The sequence below is a fragment of the Gadus morhua genome, chromosome 11 (assembly GCF_902167405.1).
Source record: "Gadus morhua chromosome 11, gadMor3.0, whole genome shotgun sequence".
Taxonomy (NCBI): domain Eukaryota; kingdom Metazoa; phylum Chordata; class Actinopteri; order Gadiformes; family Gadidae; genus Gadus; species Gadus morhua.
The window spans coordinates 16,186,104-16,208,492 of NC_044058.1; the positions used below are offsets into that span (position 1 = coordinate 16,186,104).

At 45.8% G+C, this 22,389-nt stretch overlaps 3 protein-coding genes across 3 annotated transcripts; all 3 read left to right on the plus strand.

Moving 5' to 3' along the window:
- Positions 1–221: 221 nt before the first annotated feature.
- On the plus strand, positions 222–6,233 carry LOC115554022 (dystonin-like). Its single transcript, XM_030370611.1, has 8 exons — positions 222–582; positions 3,518–4,266; positions 4,450–4,506; positions 4,590–4,760; positions 5,296–5,462; positions 5,674–5,833; positions 5,947–6,031; positions 6,148–6,233. The coding sequence occupies exons 2-8, from the start codon at positions 3,775–3,777 to the stop codon at positions 6,207–6,209; spliced, it is 1,194 nt and encodes a 397-aa protein (XP_030226471.1). The 5' UTR covers positions 222–582; positions 3,518–3,774; the 3' UTR covers positions 6,210–6,233.
- LOC115554023 (dystonin-like) lies at positions 6,213–7,781 on the plus strand. The gene is made up of 5 exons (XM_030370612.1): positions 6,213–6,394; positions 6,610–6,729; positions 6,868–6,975; positions 7,068–7,287; positions 7,580–7,781. The coding sequence occupies exons 1-5, from the start codon at positions 6,392–6,394 to the stop codon at positions 7,696–7,698; spliced, it is 570 nt and encodes a 189-aa protein (XP_030226472.1). The 5' UTR covers positions 6,213–6,391; the 3' UTR covers positions 7,699–7,781.
- A 2,761-nt stretch (positions 7,782–10,542) lies between these two features.
- macf1b (microtubule actin crosslinking factor 1b) lies at positions 10,543–20,915 on the plus strand. Its single transcript, XM_030370610.1, has 23 exons — positions 10,543–10,658; positions 10,789–10,945; positions 11,197–11,394; positions 11,633–11,761; positions 12,039–12,209; positions 12,392–12,547; positions 12,977–13,183; positions 13,266–13,385; positions 13,498–13,667; positions 14,045–14,204; positions 14,841–15,035; positions 15,138–15,263; positions 15,712–15,855; positions 16,207–16,395; positions 16,537–16,651; positions 16,744–16,910; positions 17,073–17,235; positions 17,466–17,620; positions 17,842–17,916; positions 18,026–18,143; positions 18,398–18,543; positions 18,789–18,909; positions 19,082–20,915. The coding sequence occupies exons 3-23, from the start codon at positions 11,215–11,217 to the stop codon at positions 19,105–19,107; spliced, it is 3,033 nt and encodes a 1,010-aa protein (XP_030226470.1). The 5' UTR covers positions 10,543–10,658; positions 10,789–10,945; positions 11,197–11,214; the 3' UTR covers positions 19,108–20,915.
- The last annotated feature ends 1,474 nt before the right edge of the window (positions 20,916–22,389 follow it).

Consider the following 22,389-nt stretch of genomic DNA (forward strand, 5'->3'; position numbering starts at 1 on the left):
ACAGAAAATATCTGATATTGGCTGGGGAGCTGCGGATGTACTGCTGTGCCGTTGGACTACATTGTCTTCTTCATCTGGGAGCGCTATCCTACTGGCGGTCCTAACAAGGGAATTCCTCTATCACGGCTCCCCACAACAAAGGAGAGAGGGAGAGGAGAGAGGAGCGGGGCTGACTGGGTGGGTGGGAGGGGGAGCGAAACGTAGGGGAAAGTGAGGGGAGGGGTACCACGGTGAGGGTAGAGGAGGACATTGTTTGCCTGTGGCCGTGGGCAACGGGAAAAGCGAGTTATCAGGGCATGTGTGACTGTGTTCAGAAAGTGTGTTCGTATGTGAGCAAGGGTGAATGAGTGGGGTTGATTTAGTGTGTGTGTGTGTGTTTGGAAGAGGGGGGGGGGAGGTGGAAGCTTGCATGTGTGTGAGGAACCTTCTATTTGGGATGCTGGGGAAACTGGAGAGCATTCAAAGGATGCTCAGACAAAGCTGGATCTTTTTGTGTGCACTCTCGGTGCCCCTAATCTGAATGGTGCTGGAGGACTCGTGGAATTCCTCAACTCTAGCCGTTGCGCCCATCTGCGCTGCTGGGTAAGTTGTTCACATGGGCTCAAACCGCCAAGTCTGCTGGTGGGCGGCGATTGGCTAAGAGAAAGTTGGTTTTTGGAATTTGCTGGGCAGGGTAAAGCAGCACAAAGCCATGTGACTCATTTCAAATTGAGCGTGATGTCATTTATTTGCTGGGAATAGCTCCTAGGCTAAAGGGTGCGAGTGGCATGGGCACATAGTGACGTGTTGTGATTGGAACTGATAACATTGAACATTCCTCTCTGTGTGGACGGATTATTCTTTTGTAAGTATGATGTCTTCAATTGAAGAATTTATATTTGTTTGGTTGTATTTTTCTTTATTAAGTGATGGAATTAATTGTGGGTGTACATCGGCCAAGCACGTGGCATTTTGATCAGGCAGAAAATAAGTAGCATGCTGTAGTAGGATCAGATACAGTTCAGTTGGCATGTGGATTTATTGATTGCAAATTCTGTTGATATATGTAAACAGTCGTGGCCCAGTGCTGATATATTTTTTGATATTTAGAAATTATATATCTTTTGAAGACTGATTCAATATGTCACTCACTCAGGCAGGGCTGTCTGTGCGATGACCTTGTGCAGCATCCACCTAAGATGTTAGGAGCAACATGGGTGAATGCACAGCTGTCAGCCTAGATATGGAAACACTCACGTGATTACGACTTGAGTAGCTCCCAATATAGAGACACACTATCATGGGACCCCTTCCGTCTTGATTCATGGTTATTGTTCAGTCGCTAATTTAACCACGTGGACGCAATGTAGTATGTGAGTCATTTCATGGGCGGGTTCGCATCATGAAAATGAATCAATTGAAACTACACACCATGCTCAGTGCCTTTGTACTGGTGGGCGTGGGTGGTGCAGTGAACACACACACATGTCGGTTTTGAGCTGTTTTGATTTTTAACAGATAAAACATAAAAAATATTAATATTTAATATTTTGGTAATATTGGTAAATGTGCTGCTAGTATGTTCTTTGGCCATTTTCCTTTAGTTTTGCAGATTGTAATGTATCATTCTATGAATCCCTGAGAAGCAACATGGCTGTAATTAGATTCATCAGGGAATGGAGTGAGTGCAGTCATGTATCATAAATCAGTGTGTGGAGAAAGGCTGGGCCTGAATTAAGGGCCACTTCAAGGCAGGTTAAGTGGGGGGATGTCTGGGTCGATTACTAGATGGGTTAAATGTTTGACTAGTTCCTAGCCTTGCTTTTAGTGAGGGTATAATAACGCAAGGATAAGAGCTATGTTAAATATATATTTTTTCTGCAAACCGTATTGCCCCACATAATGTGATAGTAAGTGGATTTAAAACAAATGACCCACAAAATCCAAATGTTTGCAGGTAAGCAAATGCCCAATTGCACATATCTACACAACTGAAAGTCATGAGATTAAAAGCCAATCCCTAGAGGGGAGAACACCACAGTGTAGCCTACAGACCACCAGGTGCCATATCAGACCACCTTCTGCGTCCGCTGGCCTGAATTGCTCACCCATGTGGACTGAACCACGCACACTCTAGCTGCGCTCCCGGGGGAATCCACTGGGCAGCAATTTGAGCTAACATGGTAATCATTGATCCTAGGCCTCAGGCTTTGTCCCGGGCATCACAGTAACTGTGTACACAGCCTCTTGCAAATCCTAGGAAGACAGCACTCTGCATCATCATAATACACCATCCGAAACTAGCCAGGTTACTATAGCTTAATGTGCATGTGTGCTCATAGATGAATCTAACCATGACATTTATACCCCGTGATCTAATAATGCACATCTGTTTTTTTGGGCTATCCATGGTTCATCTCATGTTGTAATGCTGTGAGAATATAATTTAAACATCTGAATGACACAATGCTCTGCTCTGCTGTAGACCGTCTTTATGGCCAACCCTTGGAAAAGGGGAAAGTGTTTGGTTTGCAATGTGGTATGATTCTGTGTGCCAGCACAATGAGCGTGACCCTGTGACCATAGAACTGTGTGTTAAAAAAACAATTAGCGACACTCCACCACCTGCTTGTCCCGAGAATTACAAAACAAGATCTTTAGCATGGAGACAACTCTACAATTCCCTCTGCAGATGTCCCTTATTAGCCCCCCGTGTATTTTGCTGTGAGCAGGCAAGACCTTGGCTGACCCGTCTGACCTATAGTCTACTCCTCCCTCAAGGGGACTGGGTCACAGAGGCACTCCCTGTGATCTCCTGTTTGGCTCACCTCCGCTTCCTTCCAGCTTAGGCCGAGATAATTGCGGTCACCTTTAACCCATCGGTCGAAACTGTGAGCACAGATGGGTTGATGCCGCTGCTTTTTTGTCTAGATTTGGCCTTACTTGTTTCATGAAATTATGCATACAAAGTATGTCAAGTATTTGTAAGTATCAGCATGGAACTCCTCCTGTTGTTTAAACCCTCCCCCAACCATGGAGATGGGGCGTCCTGGTGTCTCTATGGCTGTCATATTTAATCAGATCTGTTATGGATTCCTTTGGACTCGTCCAGGATGTGTTGTTTGTGTTCAGAGGGTGGGAGCTGGCAGGGCAGGGTGTTTGGGGTGCCAGGCACAATGGAGGGATCCTGAATGATTCTGAGTCCAAGCAGACGGAGGGCACTAGCCAAATGCTCCATTTGCGATAGGGAAGTGCCATTCCATGTTTATGTTGGTGTTATTGTGGACAAAGGGCCAAGTTCTAGCCCTCCAGGGCTTTCCCTGGCAAGGTACAGCAAAATCAATCTTTTCGAGAACACAGTGTTACAAATATTTATCATCAACCATCTCTGAATAACTAATATAGCTTTACTCTTTGTTGCCTTTACAATGATAGTGAATGTAAAGAGCCATAACGAGCACCAGTTTGGCTCTGCCAGTGTGTAGAATGATGCAATTGAATCTGTTTTATGATATAAAGCCACCTTGTCTTATTCTAGGCAGCCACAAGGATCTTCTGCATGCATGGCCAGGGGGTCTCACCCCCACCTCTTACCTCACAAGCCTCTGGCCTGAAGGATTATGGGTAACCTCATCAGCCGGCCCAGCTGTCTGGGCCAAAGGTCTAAGCATGTGAGATCAGACGAGGACTTCCTGAAGGAGTGCTACCAGCGTAAAAGAGAATGGCAGCGGCCAGAAACTCAGCCCGGGACCAAGCAGGTAGAGGTGATTCAAGACATTGCCAGGGTGGACACCAATGGCAAAAGAGCGAAGGATCGAAAGGGAGATGGACGAGGAGAGCGACAAGGAGAACGAGAAAGAGGTGGAAAAGGCAAGGGAGGAAGCGGTTCGCACCCCTGTCTCGGACAAACCCCTCCGACGCTCCCCGGCCTCCACCCTCACCAGCACCAGCACCCTGGACAACGGCTGGCACAGCACCCCATCCCGAACCGGGACCCTCACCAGGAGGACCATGCCCCCCGACCTCGGCAGATCCCCGCTGGCTTACCCCGATAAGGGCTCTGCGGAGAGGCGGGCCAGCTTCCAGAGGAGGGACTCCAGAGAGGGGAGCCCCTGGTCCTGGAAGACCCTGGCATCCCGGGAGGTCACTGAGGTGACGGAGGTGACCGAGACGATCGTGACAGAAATCGTGGAGGTGACGGAGTATCCGTCGGGAGAGAAAGGAGGCGCTCCAATAGTCACCAGGACGGTTAGGGTGCTCAACGGCGTGGCGGAAGAACTGGCAGAGGTCAACAGAACACAACTAACACGATATCATAACACCACTCTTGCTTTGCCACCCATACATACTTTTTGTCATTTTTGTTTCAACTGTTTGTTGGCTATCCACAACTCTATGGTGTTTATTCGTGACCATTGGTTGTGGAGAGCTATTTTGTGTCTTATTTCCTCTTGAACTTTTGATTTGCAGCTCCAAAGTGATGGACAGTCCAGTTCAGACCAGGACTCCTGCCTGGATAGATGGAGGGTACGTCTCAACCTCCCCTCTCTATCTATCCGCTGATCCACTGCTCCCGATTCTCACCTCTTCACTCTATGTACTGTATCCAGGGAACTAGATCGGCTTTGACCCTGAGAGATGAGTCGACAGACACAGAGACCTTCCTCCCAAACCTGGAGTCTCTTCTCACTTGGGTCTGTGAGATTGAGGAGCTAACAGCCAATCAGAAGCCACCATCGTCAGAGGTCAAAGTGGTGAAAGCGCAGCTGCAAGAACAAAAGGTGATCAGCATCACTTCAGCTGTGAACTGTAACCCTCCATACCATTTTACAAATGACTGTGTAACCAAGAAGGACGAAGAGGAAAGCCTTTACCTGATAAAGGACACATGAGTTATCTCTGACAGGGTGTACATCTTCACAATGGATGTCTATAAGTGTTCGTGAACATTTCCTGAGGGTATGAAAAGGACTTGTCCCTTCTTTCAGCTAGAGACTGCAGTCATTGTGAGGTCTTTAAACAAGGCGAAACCTGCCTGATCCTTAACAATGTGAACCTGACATACAAGCCAGGTCTTACTCAACACTGACACAAAGAAATGGGAGCAGTATACAATTGAATTACCATTAGGTTAACATGTGTGCCAGATAGTTGGCACAATCAGAATGTAGTTTCCTCTCCTGATGATTAAATGACATTAAAAGATTTTAATTCAATTTTTTCGGGAGGATGCATGTAATCAACCAGAAAGGGTATACCTAAGGCCGTAACTCTTTGAGGTTTTACCTGAGAGCCCTCTTTGTAACCACTCCACAGCTGCTGCTCCGCCTCCTGGCTGACCGTAGGAAGAGCATGGAGTTCACCATCTCGGAGGGCCCTGCGCTTGTGGAGGCCCACCCAGGAGACGAGTGGGTAGAGGCCAAGGTCAAGCTGTCCACCCTCAAGCAGAAGTGGGAGGCCTTGATTCTGGGTGCAGAGCAAAGGTCAGCACTTTGTCTGGCAACAATAGAGAAAGCCCAGCTGGATGATTCAAATCTGGAGCAGAGAGTGGTTTCATTCACATGCACTATTACAGTGCACGATAAAAAAAAGTATTCTTTGAGTGTGGCTGTTGTGATGAAGGGCCAGCTTTATCAAAACATTCTGAGCTTGTAGATTGAACCTAACATTGATTGCTTTGTATTGTCTTGGCAGGAGATCAAGCCTAGAGTTAATCCTGCCCAGGACACAACTCTTTCAAGAAGGAGTGGACGGCCTTCAGCAGTGGCTGATGTCCGTGGAGCAAGGCCTGGCAGAGTTACGCAACTCTGAGAGATTGATGCTGCATCTACCAGAGGCCACGGAGCGTGCCCAGGTCTAGACATCTCCCATGATGATCGCTGTGGTTGTGTTGTGTGTTTGAAGGCCACAGTCTGACCAAACGATTCATACACAGGTTCTGATTCAATTCCATCTCTCCACTCTTAGGCTTTTGTCGAAGAGATCAAAGTCAAAAACACAGAGTTGGGGAACGTACAGCAAACAGGGCACAACCTAATGGAAGCTATTTCCGGTAATTATAAAATAACCCAGAACCTCTCGCTGTATTCTCTTCCATGTGGACAGTACCATGAAATTGTCCAAAGAGATCACTGTCAACTGTCCCCTTACTTCCTGATCCTGTTCCAGAGGAGGAAGCCCAGCTGGTGCAGGAGAAGATGACTCACTGCGGATCCGCAGCTCGGTGCTGAGCCTGAGCAGCCTGGACGTGCTGCAGCGGCTGGAGCAGGCCCTGGAGGCCTGCAGTCGCTTGCAGCTCCAGCCAGGAAGACCTTCACCTGTGGCTGGGGCCGACATCGAGAGGGAGCTCCTGGGGCCGGCCGGGGCTCAGGCCCACGCTGGGGACGCAGCGCTATGTGCTGCTGAGAGGCAGATGGTAACGGAGCCGCGATTCTCAAGACTATTTGTATAGGATATACTTATCTATGGGTTTGTATTGGTGTTTGTGAAATGAGGGAAATAATCGGATGTCCGTGATAAATCAGGAACTCGCCAGACCCACCTCAACCAAATTGAAACACTTTTAGAATGGCATTTTGAAGTTTGAAGACCTATGCATGCTACCACATTTTCCCTTCTCATGTGACCCAGTTGGAGCAGGCTGTACTGAAAGAGATGGCCTGGTTCAAGAGCACAGCGCTGAATCTTGAAAAGCTGAAGACCATTTCTCTGGATCCAAATCTCATAGCGGAACAACTCTATGAGCAGAAGGTCAGAAAGTTTATCTAAATATCTCATAGGAATGACTTAGATATTAAATGTCTGTACTTAGTTTTTGATATTATATTAAGAAATATCTAACATGTTTTGTGAGTGTATTATTGTAAGTATATTATTTCCTTGACACAGATTTTGGCCGTGGAGATTCTTCAACATAGGTTTAACATCGAAAAGATGGTGAAGATTTCTGAAATCCTGCTCACATACAGTGATGAAGGGGAGACGGGTGAACTGCAGGTACAATAACAACACTTATCATTGACGCTTATTATTACAGTGAAATTAGGGAATTGTTCTACATGTTTATTGGATCTCTCTCTCATTCATAGAACACAATTGAGGCCTTACAGGAACAATGCAACACTACCGCAGCCACCAATTCCCACATGGTGCTGCACCTTGAGCATGCTCAGTCGCTCCTGCTACAGTTCTCAGAGGGCATTGCCGAGGTTTCGCCATGGTTACAAGAAACCCAAGCCCTTATTGGCCAGCTCTCACTGAGCACCATTAGCTACGAAGCCTTCCGGGAGCAACAAGACCTGTTTACAGGTACGGCAGAAACGCTTCTCCAAGCACTTCCTCTCTCCGCCCCCCCTCTGTTCAACAACTAGGTCATTGTCCTCAAGAGCAATGACTGAACGCTCTGTTTTTAATTAAACCCCTAAAAGTCTGAATGCATTCCTTTTATCTTTAAATCATAATTAGATATATACAATATATTCAAATCAATGTATCTATTTTCCACAGGAAAATATTGCAATACAAATAAATGTAATGTCAACCTATTCATCCGTCTCCACATTGTGTTCCTTATCTGTGGCTCTCACCCCACTGCCCCCAGGGTCTGCGGGAGTCCATCGCAGAACACAGGCCCCTGGTCGCCAGGCTGTGCTCCGTTGGCAAGCGCCTGTCAGAGCTCAACCCCGGCCAGGGGGAGGAGTTCCACAGGCAGGCCACTGAGGCCGAGCAGCGGCACAGTGCCATCAGGGACCGGGTCAGGGAGGCTGCCGCACTGTTGGAGGAGTCCCTCCCTCGCTTCGCTCAGGTGATGGAGACCCTGCGTGACCCCTCCCCACCACCACACCGGCGTGGACATACAGTCAGCCCTGTGTCTGGCCTGGGAACCCTTGTTTCTTAACTTTTTAACATTGTTTGAACCCGGTCGACATCTTCAAATATTTTCATGCCAACGTCAATCCATGTGCATTGCATTGTTTGCTTGGGGCCAGAAATCATATCACATAATCGTATGCAAAAAAACTAAATCAGAAATGCATCATCCAATATCTATCTCTTATAAATCAGCAATCCCCCATCTGAAACAAATACAATTGTAACTGTGAACAAAACAAACCCCCACACACACACACACACACACACACACACACACACACACACACACACATGCACACTCAACACAAACACACGCACACACAAACACGAAGAAACAAACGTCTTACTGTGGCCGCGCCTACAGCTGAACGAGAGGATGACGCTGGTCCGAGAGAGCCTGGAGCGGCTGCGGAGCCGCGTGCAGTGTCCCGCCTCGCTGCAGGGCCTGGCCCCCAGGATCCAGGAGCAGCTGCAGGACAACAAGCACACCCTGGCCGAGCTGGTCAAGCTGGAGCTGGGCCTGGCCAGCGTCAAGACCCAGGCGGACGAGCTGCTGGCCAACACCCAGGCCGCAGGGGACGACTCCATAGGGAAAGGTAAAGCTCACGTGTAGTCTTTTCAGTTGATGTTCCTCATGTGTAGGAAAAAAAATAAAAGATATTGCTTAAACAGCGATATTTGTAACTTTAAGTGTTCGTACATTTTTTATTGATTCCAGCCATCAAAGAGAGGGTGTCCAGTCTCTCCCAGCTGTGGGTGGAGACCCACGAGGAGGCCGAAGAAAGGGATCGCTGGCTCCTCAAAATATTGGATCTAGCCCTGAAGTTCTGGAGCGACATCGGAGATCTGACGGCGGCGCTCAGCGACGCGCAGCAGGCCGTCCTGGACCTCAATGGCAGCCGCACAGACTCAGAGACCATCCGGCAAAGCCTGGAGAGCATGCAGGTTGGTGACACCACGCCCCCACTGTCTGGACCACCTCTTCAGCTGCTTGGGTTGGCCATGTGGACGTTGTCACTGTGTTCTTACTTTTGAACCTGGCTGCAAGCTAAATGTCCCCTACTGGAACAATACAGTTGAATTCGACAATGGATGCAGCGGTGTGTGTGTGTGTGTAACGGTGTCGGTTTTATCCAAAGAAATCTGTACGGCTCAATATTCTCATGTCATTGGTGACGTTCATGTTTGACCCTTGACCCCCAGACTCTGAGGGAGGACATAGATGGTCTGCAAGGAGATCTGGACACTCTGGGAATGCTGGGGATGGACCTGATGTCTGCCTGTGGAGACACGGACAAACCGGAAGTAACAAAGAGCTTAGACGAGGTGAAAGAACAGAAAAATACAGATACTTTGTTCAGTGTTTGGTTGCCTTGACAAACTTGTTGAACTTTGAACCCTCTGTGTTTCCTTTCCTGAAGCTCTACTGCACATGGAACAACGTGAGCAAGTTGTGGCACGAGTGTCATAAGAAGCTGGAGGAATCCCTACAGCTGTCACTATTCTACCAGGATACTATGCAGGTGTGTGTGTGTGTGCATGGTGTGTGTGTGTGTGTGTGTGTGTGTGTGTGTGTGTGTGTGTGTGTGTGTGTGTGTGTGTGTGTGTGTGTGTGTGTGTGTGTGTGTGTGTGTGTGTGTGTGCATGTGCTTATGCACATGTTTCGTGTGTGTGTGTGTGTGTGTGTGTGTGTCTATGTCCGTCTTTGTGTGTGTGAGCGTCTGTGTGTTTTAAGCTTGCATCCTTTCAAATGTGCATACGCTTGTGTGAGTGTGTGTGTGTGTGTGTGTGTGTGTGTGTGTGTGTGTGTGTGTGTGTGTGTGTGTGTGTGTGTGTGTGGGGGGGGGGGGGGTTGTGTGTGTGTGGGCCTTTGTTATGTGCGACAGTGAAAGATCTAACTTTGGTGCCACACTGTGCATCCCTAGTATGCAGTGTTTGGATTTCTCATTGTCTCAACCGGATCAGTTTGGACCGTTAGGCCTCCACTGTTCAGACCCCAGCAGTAGGGTGGGCACGCTGCCAAACACAGAGCTCGTCCTTTCTCTGGCTGGACTGGATGAAATATGACTCTCGCTCCCTGTGGCTCTCGCTGATGAGTGTCTGACAGAATATGCAGCTCCCTGCCCATGGGAAACTAATGGGAGGGATGGTGTAACCAGTGTTTAACACTTTCTTAGGAGAAGAATAACAACAGAGAATTAGAATAACATGTGTCACCATATCAGTAGTGTTACATGGCTATGGGTGTTCGAAAAACAAATCAAGTTACTGCTGTCTCACGTAATACTGGGATCATTTACCGCTCAACGGGTATCATGTAGATATCCAGTTCACACAAAGGAAAGTTATTAATGATGCCTTTAATGGATTACCTTTATTTCCTATTTGTCCAAAAAGGGGCTGTTCGAGTGGCTAAAATCGGCTGAGCTGAGGTCCACGGAGGAGTTCATGGTAGGGACTGACCTGGAATCCGTCAAGGAGCAGCTTTGTGATCTCAAGGTGAGCTCATAGACGTAAACCAGATCACCTATGAGCCTAATCCATTGTACCTCCGTAGCTTGGTCTAATACTGACTACACTACAGTATATAGTGTATCTAAAACAAAGTGACCATTGTCTCCCTCATTGGCGGTCGTCCTCAGGAGTTCAAGCGAGAGCTGTACCAGAAGAAGATAGAGATAGAGAGTCTGAACCACCGCTTCGTGTGCCGGCTGGCCCCGGGCTCCGAGCGTCCGGGCTCCGTCTCGCCCCTGTGTGACTTCAGGCAGCGCTGGGACAGCATCGAGTCCGAGACGGTCAACAGACAGGTCAGCCCGGAGAGCCCTGTAACCACACCAATTAAGATCAGTCTTAATTAGTGTATAGGTGTATTTGAAGGGTTAGGGTTAGGGTTAGGCAGAACCGTTGAATCATTGCGCCTCTGTGTTTTGTGTGTAGCATCAACTGGAGTGTGCCCTGCTGGGCCTGGGTCAGTTCCAGAACACCCTGGACGAGCTACACACCTGGCTCTCCCCGAACCGCTGAGCAACTGCAGGGCCTGCAGCCAATCAGCATCGACCTGCAGACCTGTGAGATAGAGCTGGCCAAGCATAAAGTAAGTGTAACAAAAAACGAATTAGTAGTGATGAATGTTTGTTCAATTTCGACTTGTGCAGCTCGATTTGTTGCATGGTTGGTTGGGGGGGGGGGGGGGGGTTGTAGAATAAATACATACTATGGAATTTTTTTTTTTTTAAACATTCAAATTCGGATATTTATCTGAAGTTTCAATAGAAAAGTTATGCAGTGGTGGCTTAACAGTACCTTATAGGCAATGTATTTTTTTTCTGAACTGTTCGTCCCAAGGTTCTGAGGAATGACGTCATGTCCCGGGTGCGTACGGTGGAGGCCCTGAACCTGGCGGGCCGCGGGTTGCTGGAGGCGGGGTCCGGGGACGGCTCCCACGGACTGCCCTCTCTGCTGGAGCTGCTCAATGAACGCTGGGAGTTCGTCCGATGTGAGACGGAGCGCAGACAGCTGGAGCTGGAGAACAACCTCAGCCAGGTGACCACTGACAAACACCACAAGATCTGGCTAGAAAACTGACTGTTGAATATGGATTTGGTGTTGTTATTTTTTATTTATTTTATCAAGGACGTTTAAGATTAATGTCCTTTTTCATCCGACTCATTGTCACTTCACAACAGTGCCCTCTTGTGGTCACTGCGTTTGTGTATCAAATTTGTTTGCTCACTTGTTATCCCTGTCCAATCCATGGATATATATATTGTTTTCCTCACAGGTGCAAGATGTTACGATGGAGATCCAGGATCTCCTCCAGTGGCTGGAGAACACAGACCTGAGGTTGTCTTCCACCAGAACAGTGTGGGGCATGCCCGACTCAGCCAATGAGAGGCTCAATGCTCACCTGGTGAGACTGACCTCCCTGATCATTCACTATATTACTATATCAGCATAGTGTGTATAAATAAACCACTTAAATACCAATATCCCATATAGAACGGGTACTTTATTAGAATATCCACCTAAACAACAAGGGGTAACATTTCCAATGATACCACATGTTATGAATGTGGTCATCACATTTACTGAAATATAAGCTGATATATTTCTATAATATTTTGTATTTTAGGCAGAAATTCCCAACACACGTTTAAACAAGTGTTTATCTTCTCCGTTCATGGCAGGAATTGTGTGTGGAGATGGAGTCGAAGCTTCATGCGTACACGGACGTGAGGAACGCCATCCACAGGATGCTGGAGCGTAACAACGTGGCGCGCGGCTCCAGCACGGAGCACAGCATGTCCATCCTGGAGCAGAAGTGGACCTCTGTGAATGGCAAAGTCCAGGAGCGCAAGGTTGGTCAACTCATGATAACGACCTAGCATCACTCACATTGGTGCTCCCTGCCTGTTTCTCGCTCACCAGCCTATGCTATGAAAAAATGATGCATTTGTTGGTCCTTCGAGGCCTTTACTCTCAAGGTGGAGCCGTCTGTGGACCAGCTTATCTGTGTGTATAATGTACTATACTCTTTTAGGCAAAGCTTACACAAGGACTGGGCCTGGCTAAGGAGTTCCACAGCACCATCCAGGATCTTCTCACCAAGATGGCCAAGTGTGAAGAGTCTATCGCTGAGCTGCCTTCTCCAAGCTATATCCCGGAAAGTCTTAGTGCTCAGCAGCAAGATCACAGGGTATGTCTATTAAAACATCTAAATTCCTCCATGGCGACCAAGCTTATTTTATTCAATCAGCAGACACTTATGTCCATAGATTAAGTTTTATTGATTAGCGAAGATCAGGTAGGGGGTTAGGTATCTTGCTCAAAGATGGTTGCATAAATGTAATGGAAAATGCCTAATCTCACTCTGCTAAAGAGAAGACAATTGTATGCAGATATTAAATATACTCTAGAAGTCTCATCTGTCCTCGATGCAATATCTCATTTGAAATTGCCATGACAATAGTCAGACTGTAGACAGATATTGCGCCTCCATCCCAGAACCCTTTTGCTCTGAGTCAAACACCCTAACCACTAGCCCTTCCTGCCTTCAAATTCCTACCTGTGTATGTTTGGCCCAGATAAGATTGCATTTGGTTCCAGCAGTATATGTGTTTTTAAGGTTCTGGTGAACGAGGTGAACTGCTACGGTGAGAGGAAGCTCATGGTGGAGAACGTGGGTTCCAGACTGACGGACCTGAGCAGGAAGGAAGACTGCGACGTCATTCACAACCTCATCATGACTGTCCAGGACCGTTACAAAAAGCTGGTCCATCACACTGCCGACCGAGGAAAGATTCTGGAAGAGGTCAAGAAGAACGCCAGACAGGTAGGTTCTTCTTCCAGAAAACGGTGGTCTTATTATCCTTTAACTCTAGTCCCTAATGGTGTAATCGTCTGGCATATTTCAGTTCAATGAGTCTTGGCGTATGCTAATCGACTGGATAACTGAAGTTGAGCAAACGCTGGACACCCATAAAGAGATTGCTGTCACCCATGAGGAAATTAAACAGCAGCTGACCGAACAGAAGGTGCAGTAAAAAAGATTTGTTCCTCATTCAGTTCCCTTAAGCTTTGTTCTAATGTACATGATCTGTGAAAATACGTGTTCTTTAACCCGAAGCCCATTACATGTACATTTAGGACTTCCAGAAGCTGATGAGGTCCAAGAGGCCCATGTACGAGGCCACGCTGAAGAACGGCCGCAGCCTCCATGACAGAGCGAAGAGCAGCCAAGACAGACAGCATCTGGAGAACCTCCTGGCTGAGCTCAAGGACTCCTGGGACACCATTAACGGGAAGTCAATGGAGAGGTAATGGAACCTGCACTGTGTTACCTTTTCACCTCTTTGGCAATACTTTATTAGAAATCATGGGTGTCTACAAACTTTAAACCTATCCATCCACGGCAAAATCGATGGAGGATTCGATAAAAAGGCAGTAAAATCTATTTGTTAACAGAAGTGAATACTGCAGGTACAAAAGTTGCATTGTACATAGCGTAGCTAAGTCCAATTATTATTTGAGGTTACAACAATGATGTGACAAACATTTTTACATCATTTGATTTAATTCTTAGGGAGACAATGTTGATGTTATAAAAGGTTGATTGACGATAACACCCATGGAATATCTGTCTACGTCTATGTATTTTGCAGTAAACTTCATCATTCTGACTTTCTTCTGCCAGGCAACACAAACTGGAGGAGGCGCTGTTGTTCTCAGGCAGGTTCACAGACGCCCTCCAGGCCTTGAACGACTGGCTGTACAGAGCAGAGCCCCAGCTGGCCGAGGACATGCCTGTGGGAGGCGACAAGGACATGGTCAGCAATTTGATAGACAAGCATAAGGTACGGAGGTGCATCATCATATCATACATGCCAATATGCCTTTCTACATGTTTCAATGATTGAGGGAAATGTAACTGTAAAACAACATCATTAGGTATTTACCATATAATTGTGTTATTTTATGTTAATGTTAAAGTTAAGGAAGGTAATGTTTAACAGCTATCTTTTGAGTGTACATTTTTAGGAAAGCCAAAGCCATCCATCAGCTATTAGTGAGTGAAATGCACTGTGAGAATATGTTTTTCTAGTTGACTGAGCCTTCATCCATTTTGATTCTAGACCACTCCCAGGTTATTTCTGAGCAATCAGAGCAATCATCTGTTCTCTGATTAGTTTGGGGAATCCATCACACCTGTCAATCCCAGGTGCATGAATGCAACACTGGTGGAGAAACTTAGGCAGGTAGCAGAGGGGAACAGCAGGGGAAATTTTTTGAGTGGTTTAGTTTTAAAATATTGGGTTAATATTTTCTCTTTTCTGGTCTTTCTCTTTTTACTGAGATTAAACTATAATTAGCTATAATTTAACTACAGAGGCATTCACCAAGCCTCACTGTAATCTCTTGTGTTGGCTAAACTCTTGAATCTTTCCTCGAGGATCTTATAACATTATCCCAACCTTGGATGTGGTACTCAGGCCTTCCAGAAGGAGTTGGGGAAGAGAGCGGGTTGCATCAGGACCCTGAAGCGCTCCGTCCGGGACCTGACCCGGAGCAGCACCAGCGATGCCCACTGGCTGCAGGAGCAGATGGATGAGCTGGAGAGTCGCTGGGAGGCAGTGTGCAAACTGTCTGTCACAAAGCAGGACCGCCTTGAGGTGGCACTGAAGCAGGTAAAGGCCTATCCAATCACAACAGGTTCTGAATGCAAATAATACAAACTGTAAAATCATTTGAATCCATATTCAATATGAAATTCTCGCTCCCCACCCCAGGCTGAGAAGTTTGATGAGCTCGTCCACACCTTCATGGAGCGCCTGTCAGAGGTGGAGAGGGTCCTGAAGTACGGCATCATACCTGAGGAATGGCAGGGCTTGCTTGCCTTCCGCAAACAGCATGAGGTGGGCCAAATAGGATTATAATCAAATTCAATATTGTTTTTCTTTTGATGGTGAATAATTGTCTTAATAATAATAATTAATAATTCATTGAATTTATTTAGCGCTTTTCTAGACACTCAAAGACGCCTACAGTGAAGGGGGGGGGGGGGACCTCACTAACCACCACCAGTATGTAGCACCCATTTGGGTGATGCACGGCAGCCAATCGGCGCCAGAACGCTCACCACACACCAGCTTGAGGTGGAGAGTGAGGGATGAGGTGGAGAGAGAGGGAAAAGAACATTTAACACTTCTATGGACCACATGTAAACCCTATCGACCACATGTAAACCCTATCGACCATATTATGTCTTCCCAAACACTGCATTATCCGAAGTTAAAAAGCTTACTATACCTTTATATTTCCATGATTTCTAAATACAAATATCTTTACTTTAATATGTTGTAGGAGTCCATGAGTGCTCTGCAGACCCAGAAGATGGCGCTAGAAGACATCAGGTGTCTTGGGGAGGAGCTCCTGTCCTTCTGTCACCCGGACTCCATTATAACCCTGAAGTCCTGGATCAGTGTCACCAAGACCCGCTTTGAGGAGGTCGGTGGAGGCTCACGCCTGAACGCAACTGATTTATTATGTCTGTTTACTACTAGACGTTTAGTAGAAGTTTAAATTGAAAACAGAGATTTTTCTTCATATCATTAAAAAGGTGCGTCTTAGTAAAGGAGGCTTACAGCAAAACCTTTCAGCTGGGAGTCGAACACCCTATCCACCTAGTAGATTATATTCTGCCGACTAGCTCGCTGACAGCTAGAATCGGAGGTACAAAAATGGCAGTCTATATAAAAACTAAACACGATGAACATCCAACGGGTGTGTCAGCCCCAAGCAATTGGACACCATCCAAAGTATCCCTCGAGCAAACCCAGCCCTGTCCCCTGTATCCAGGTTCAGACGTGGGCCGACCAGCAGGACCAGAGGATCAACGGGGCTCTGGCAGCCATGGAGGCGGAGAGGGAGGAGGGCCAGAGGCTCCTGGACTGGGTCTCCTCAGCAGAGGAGGCCCTCAGCCTCAGAGACCAGGACCCCCTCCCTGAGGCTGTGGAGCACAACCTGGAGGTCATCGCAGAGCACATGGTACGGCCTCAATTTAGTATCAATAGAAGATAGGGATACGATTTAAACATGACATTTGATGAACTTGATTGAATGTACGTACGTGTATAATGCATATTACACTATAATTACTTGCTTCATGAAATATCTTTGCTTGGGCAGGTGTTCATGGAGGAGTTAAACAGAAAGTTTCCGGAGGTGGAAAACGCCACAAAATCCTGCAAGCGCAAAAGCATTCCCAAGCAGCAGATCTCCCCCAGCAAAAGACTATTTATAAGTATGCCATCCCAACGACGATTAAAAATATGTCATCCGGTAAAAAAATGACTTGGATGTTCAGTTCTAAATGAAGGCCCTTCCTTGTTCCAGAGAAGAGGAGCGCGTTGAAGCTCCAGCCGGCCCCTGCCCTCCCACTGGAGCACCTTGACCCCCAAACCCCCCAGCTCACCCAGCTGGTCAGCAGCTGGCAGAGGCTTTGGCTCCTGGCGTTGGCCAGACAGACCCGGCTGGACCAGCACCAGCTGACCCTCATACAGGTCCAAGTCCTCCTTTTTAATAACCACATTCAAATGATTTACCATGCAAACATATCTTTCAACAATTTAACTCAAAGAAACATTCAGATGAATTTAATACCCATTTTAATGATAATTGGTAAAATATCAAAATAAATCTTATTTTTGTTTTTTTGTGACCAGATGGAGGAATTTGCGAATTTCGACTTCAACGTTTGGCGCAGGCGCTACATGCAGTGGATCAGCCACCTGAAGTCTCGCATCCTGGACGTGTTCCGTACCATCGACCGCGACCAGGATGGACGCATCAGCCTGAAGGAGTTCATGGATAACGTCTTAGCATCAAGTACAACTCGCTGAATACTCCTCATAACCCTGACCCTTTGAGTCAAAGGTTCCCAACCACTTTGGGCCTGTGAACCCATTTAGCTTAGATAACTCTTGTATCCCAAACTTGCCACTCACTCAAACATAATTTTACTCCTTTAAACATCAGGCGATATTAATGCCCTGGTCAACGTGTGCTCGTGGCTAGGGTCTTGATTACACCATGACTCTATGTCACCGTTCCAACAGAGTTTCCCACCAACGCTCTGGAGATGAATGCTGTGGCGAGCATCTTCGACACCAACAGCGACGGCTACATTGACTACTATGAGTTTGTCAGCGCCCTCCACCCGAGCAGAGACCCTTACCGGAGGCCGCTGGACCCTGATCATATCAATGAAGAGGTGTGGTATGCAGGCTTTGAATAGATAGAATAGCATAGCCCGAACCAATCAGGAGAGAGATGCCCTGAGCTTTGAGTATTCTAAAATTAAATAGTTTCATACAAAGACAGGCCAGAACAGATATTCCCACAAAGCGTTTAGCTCACTAAAAGCTGACAGATTTCAGAGGTCAAATTATAGCTCAGTATTGTGACGACAATGTATGATGCTGTCTTCTACAGGTGAGTCGACAGGTGTCCCAGTGTAACTGCCCCAGGAAGTTCCAAGTGGAGCAGATCAGTGCCAATCGATACAGGGTAAGTGGAATATTGAATCGACCTGCTACTAAGCAACAGTATCAATTTTGATGGCCCAATAATAATTTTGATGGCCCTCATTCCGTTTTCTTCCAATGTATTTCTTTAGTTTGGCGATTCTCAGCAGCTGCGGATGGTGCGCATTCTGCGCAGTACCCTCATGGTCCGGGTCGGAGGAGGCTGGACAGCTCTGGATGAGTTTCTGGTCAAGAACGACCCGTGTAGAGGCAAGTGTACCAGGACATGGAAACAGCACTGCCTGTTTTTCAAGAAGGTCTACATGACATGTTTAAACTAAAGTCTCAGTAGATAACTGAGCCGATAACTGAGCCTATATTATAGGCTCAGGCTTATAGGCTGTATAATATCTGTTAGGACCACATTCATGAGTGGTACTGTTGGAAACGTTACAGAGTTGGATTAAAGGGTTTGAATTGAAATCAGTTCAACTTGACAATTGCTTTCTGTTTGACCCCTACAGTGAAGGGTCGGACCAACCTGAAGATCAAGGAGAAGTACTTGTCCCCAGCAGGGGGCTCCGCCAAGGGCTTGACTGTCAGCAGGTCTAACTCAAGCCTTAGTCTGTACAGCAGTGCCTCTGCCCCCACCAGCCCAATGACACGCAGGGTGAGCTAGCTAGCAGAAACACCCTGATTTGTGGTGATGTAATTTGTTTTTTATGTGGACAAAGGGCCTGCTATTGTCTGTATTTCATTTATGTAAGGCTATTTTGGGCTTTAACATGTAAATGACCACTAGCCAATCTGAAAAATCTTCTCAATCAGAATCGGATGGTTTCAGACTCTCCCTAAGACGACAGAAGGATAACTATTAAGCGTGTTAACCATTTTATTCTAAATCTATGTTTGCAGGCATTGCTCCGCAGAAGTTTCTCAGGTGACCGCTGCATTCGTCCCAGGAGCTCCATCGCTGCACTGGGGACCGACCTACAGTTTACCCCCCCAGGGCAGGACCTCACCCCCTCTCCATGTGGTCAGTCACCTTCCCAAGTCCATCACCAAGCTCATGAGCGTTAGGCCTGTTGCCGCCATCGTCTTCAGATCAGAGGCATATTTAGTCCCCACACAAACTCGCCATCTCTGCCGTTCAAAATGAATGAACCCGCTGAAAAGTCTTTCTTCTTCATTGTTTGTCGTCTTTTTAGAAGAGGTCGAGAAGCTGCCCACGTAATCACCTTTGACCGTGGCGCTTTGCGTACGCAGCGAGCAGCCTGCCGGAGCCGGGGCTCTGGGAACAAAGACTCTAACAGAGGAGAGCTGAAGGAGAACACACCAGTCACGTTGCACCACGAAGTCAACCGATTGGAAGTGCTGAAGCGCCGTCTATTTGACAATACGTTTGGGGTGGCGAAACATGAGACAGAGGTCACTCTTGTATGAACGCCGTAGGGGGCAGCTTGGATGTAAAATTATATTTCCCCCCCTCATTAGCTTTTATAAAGTAGTTCCTGATATTATATAGGGAGATTGCATAGAGTAGAATGCATGGATGTATAGCATGGGGTCGATCATACTCACAAACGTTCTTATTTTGCTGTGTAGATTATGAACACAGTGCAACGGCAACTGACCTTTAAAACTGCCACATCACATACTATTTTGTTCATTTTTCATGGACTACTTCGTCGGATAATATTATCCTTCCCTGCTGCAAGTTATTATTGTAACATTCAGTTCACACTGATCGATACGACAAAGATACCAGCATTGTATCTTACAGACGAGTGTCAGCTTTGAGAAACATTTTTTTATCTTACATTTCCCAAACATTTTATTGTTGGCAGGGCCACTGTGTTTTTTTTTACTCACTGTCACTGCTGTTTTTGATATTTGTTTTATATATAATATTCTGTGAGTATTGTTTTAAATGCTACAGAGTCTAACGATCAATGCACTAAATTGACAGAGGTCACAGTTGGTTTGTAGAGATTCTTTTCTCAGGTTGAGGTATGCCTATTATTCTGGAATCATACACCCAGACTGTATATGTCTTTGCATACTGTCTCGTTTAATACATGTACGGGTGTGTGGAAGGTTGATTGTAATGCGATATTTGAAAAAAATTGGGTAAGCAATTTGGTGTATTTTATTTTAGCCATGTTGAGACAATATTTTGGAAGAATTGCCTTTACTTTAACCGTCCCTCCACTAGTGCACTGTCACTCAATAGTACTTTTTTTTTGCTATGTCACTTTTAAATCCAAAGCAGTACATTTTTTCTGATTATCTTTAATCATTTAAATGGTTAACCTTCCCGTCATTGTCATGTGCCACTTATAGGACACTCTAGAGTACCTTTCAAAATAGTGAACATATTCTTTACATGTTCAAAAGGTTATCTCTAAGTACACATCATGCCTATATATAATGCACCTGTTTAAAAAAGAATGTTTATAATGAGTGTCTTTTGAATAGCAACACAATTACAAGGGACATTTTATAAGCAAGGTAAGAAGACTGAACAGGTCTGACGCATTGTAAATGTCCTATATCCGGAATTTAGCCCTTTTTTTCTATGTCAAGTTTGTACTTTCTTCTTCAGCTGGAAGTAGATTTCCAACTGGATGCTTGTGTATCGAATCATTTATAATGGGGGCTATTCTGTCTTCACGTATGGAGGTTTTTTGGAAGTATGTTAGAACGTTACTATGCACAATATAGAACCTTCTTCTTTCAGCTTTGATGTCATAACGTCAGTTTACTATAATGTAATATACCGCAACCCTATTTTAACTCTAGGGACCCTAAATTGTCTGTACTGTACATGTTTCTATACCCACGATGCACATGATGAATCGTATTTAGAAAAAACTAGAAGAATGATGTTTGGTCACTTGTAAACAAAGAACAAAACACTTTTGTAATGAAACGTTGACTGTTGTAACTGATTTGTTTATTGACAATGGTCGGGTGCTGAATTACATAACTCGGACTAGCCGGGCATGCCTTTGGAATATAACAGTTACTCAAGTCACACTTTATAATGCCTCCTTTTTCCCTTGATTGTGGTTAGTGTTAGCAGTTAAGGATGTATACTAGAGATGAAGCAAAATAAGACGTGCCTTTGGTATCCGTCACTAGCATGGTTCGACCAGTTTAACTTTATTTTTCTTCCAAAAGTCGCAAGACTGTTATGCCCCTGTATTGAGTTATTGTTTTTTGGAATACCCTTAATTTCAATATACATAATTAATCAATATTATAATTCATTATGGATTGAAAGTTCACAACTATTGGGAATTATTCCCAAATCTGTGGCTATTTAGCACGCTTTCTGACCTAAGCAAGGCTAATTTGAACCCTTAAAGCTATATCAGAGTACTTTAATTTTCTGAAAGCAGTCAATTCATCTAGAAAACACTGAATTATCAGTCTGTGTATATCGATGCAGAGCTAAAATGGAAGGAGAAAGAAGTCATACATAAAAAAATGAGTATAGGTCATACTAGGTCATAATCCTCAGGCGTCATCACAACACTGTCCTTTGACGAGACATCGACATGTGTGTTGGATGGTCATGTGGATGGACAAACAGAAACAAAAACGCACACACACACACACGAGTAAGCATATCTACATTTCACCTTTGTGTTACTTCCTTTCCTTCTATGAATGTCGTTATCAAAGTTCATTGGGTTTGTTTTCATAAACGGCACATTTTTACAAGCCAATGTACATTTATATACTCAATCTATTTATACAAATTAACTGGGATATTAGGAAATATAATGGTTGAAATTAACTAAAGTAATTTGCTAGATCTGATAGCAAATGATTGTATTGAGCTCTGTGAGAAGCTCAAGATATTCAATAGGTAATTATCCTGCAACGTGTAACTGAATAAACAGTGGCGGGGAGCATATTTTCCCTAGTTGCACAGTGGAACTGGTGGGGGGGCACTTTGTGAATACAGTCCACTAAACCAGCTCCCCAGGAGGAGAGCTGGAATTTATGCGGAACAAAAGCCATGCTGAGTACTGACCAACTGCCCACTGAGAAATCCCAACGTTGCCATCCAAAGTAATCTTATGGTTGGCTGGATACAAAGATTCACCTTACATTAGAGAGGACAGCATGTCCACCCTTGTAGACTTTTAGCCCCCTACTCTATCACTCTCTCTCTCTCTCTCTCTCTCTCTCTCTCTCTCTCTCTCTCTCTCTCTCTCTCTCTCTCTCTCTCTCTCTCTCTCTCTCTCTCTCTCTCTCTCTCTCTCTCTCTCTCTCTCTCTCTCTTGCGCTTTCTCTTTGCCTCTCTTTGATTATCTGTCTCTGTATCTGTCTCTGTCTCTCTCTCAAACCTCTCCTCTTCTGCATTAAAGCCCTACATTCTTCCGTCCTTCAAGTTTTCACACTTGATTTTTTTGATTCTCTTCCCCCCACATCTCTTTCTCCTTCCCTCTCACTAGTGTCCCATAATTTTGGCAGCCAAGGCCAAGCTATCCCCCTCCCCCCG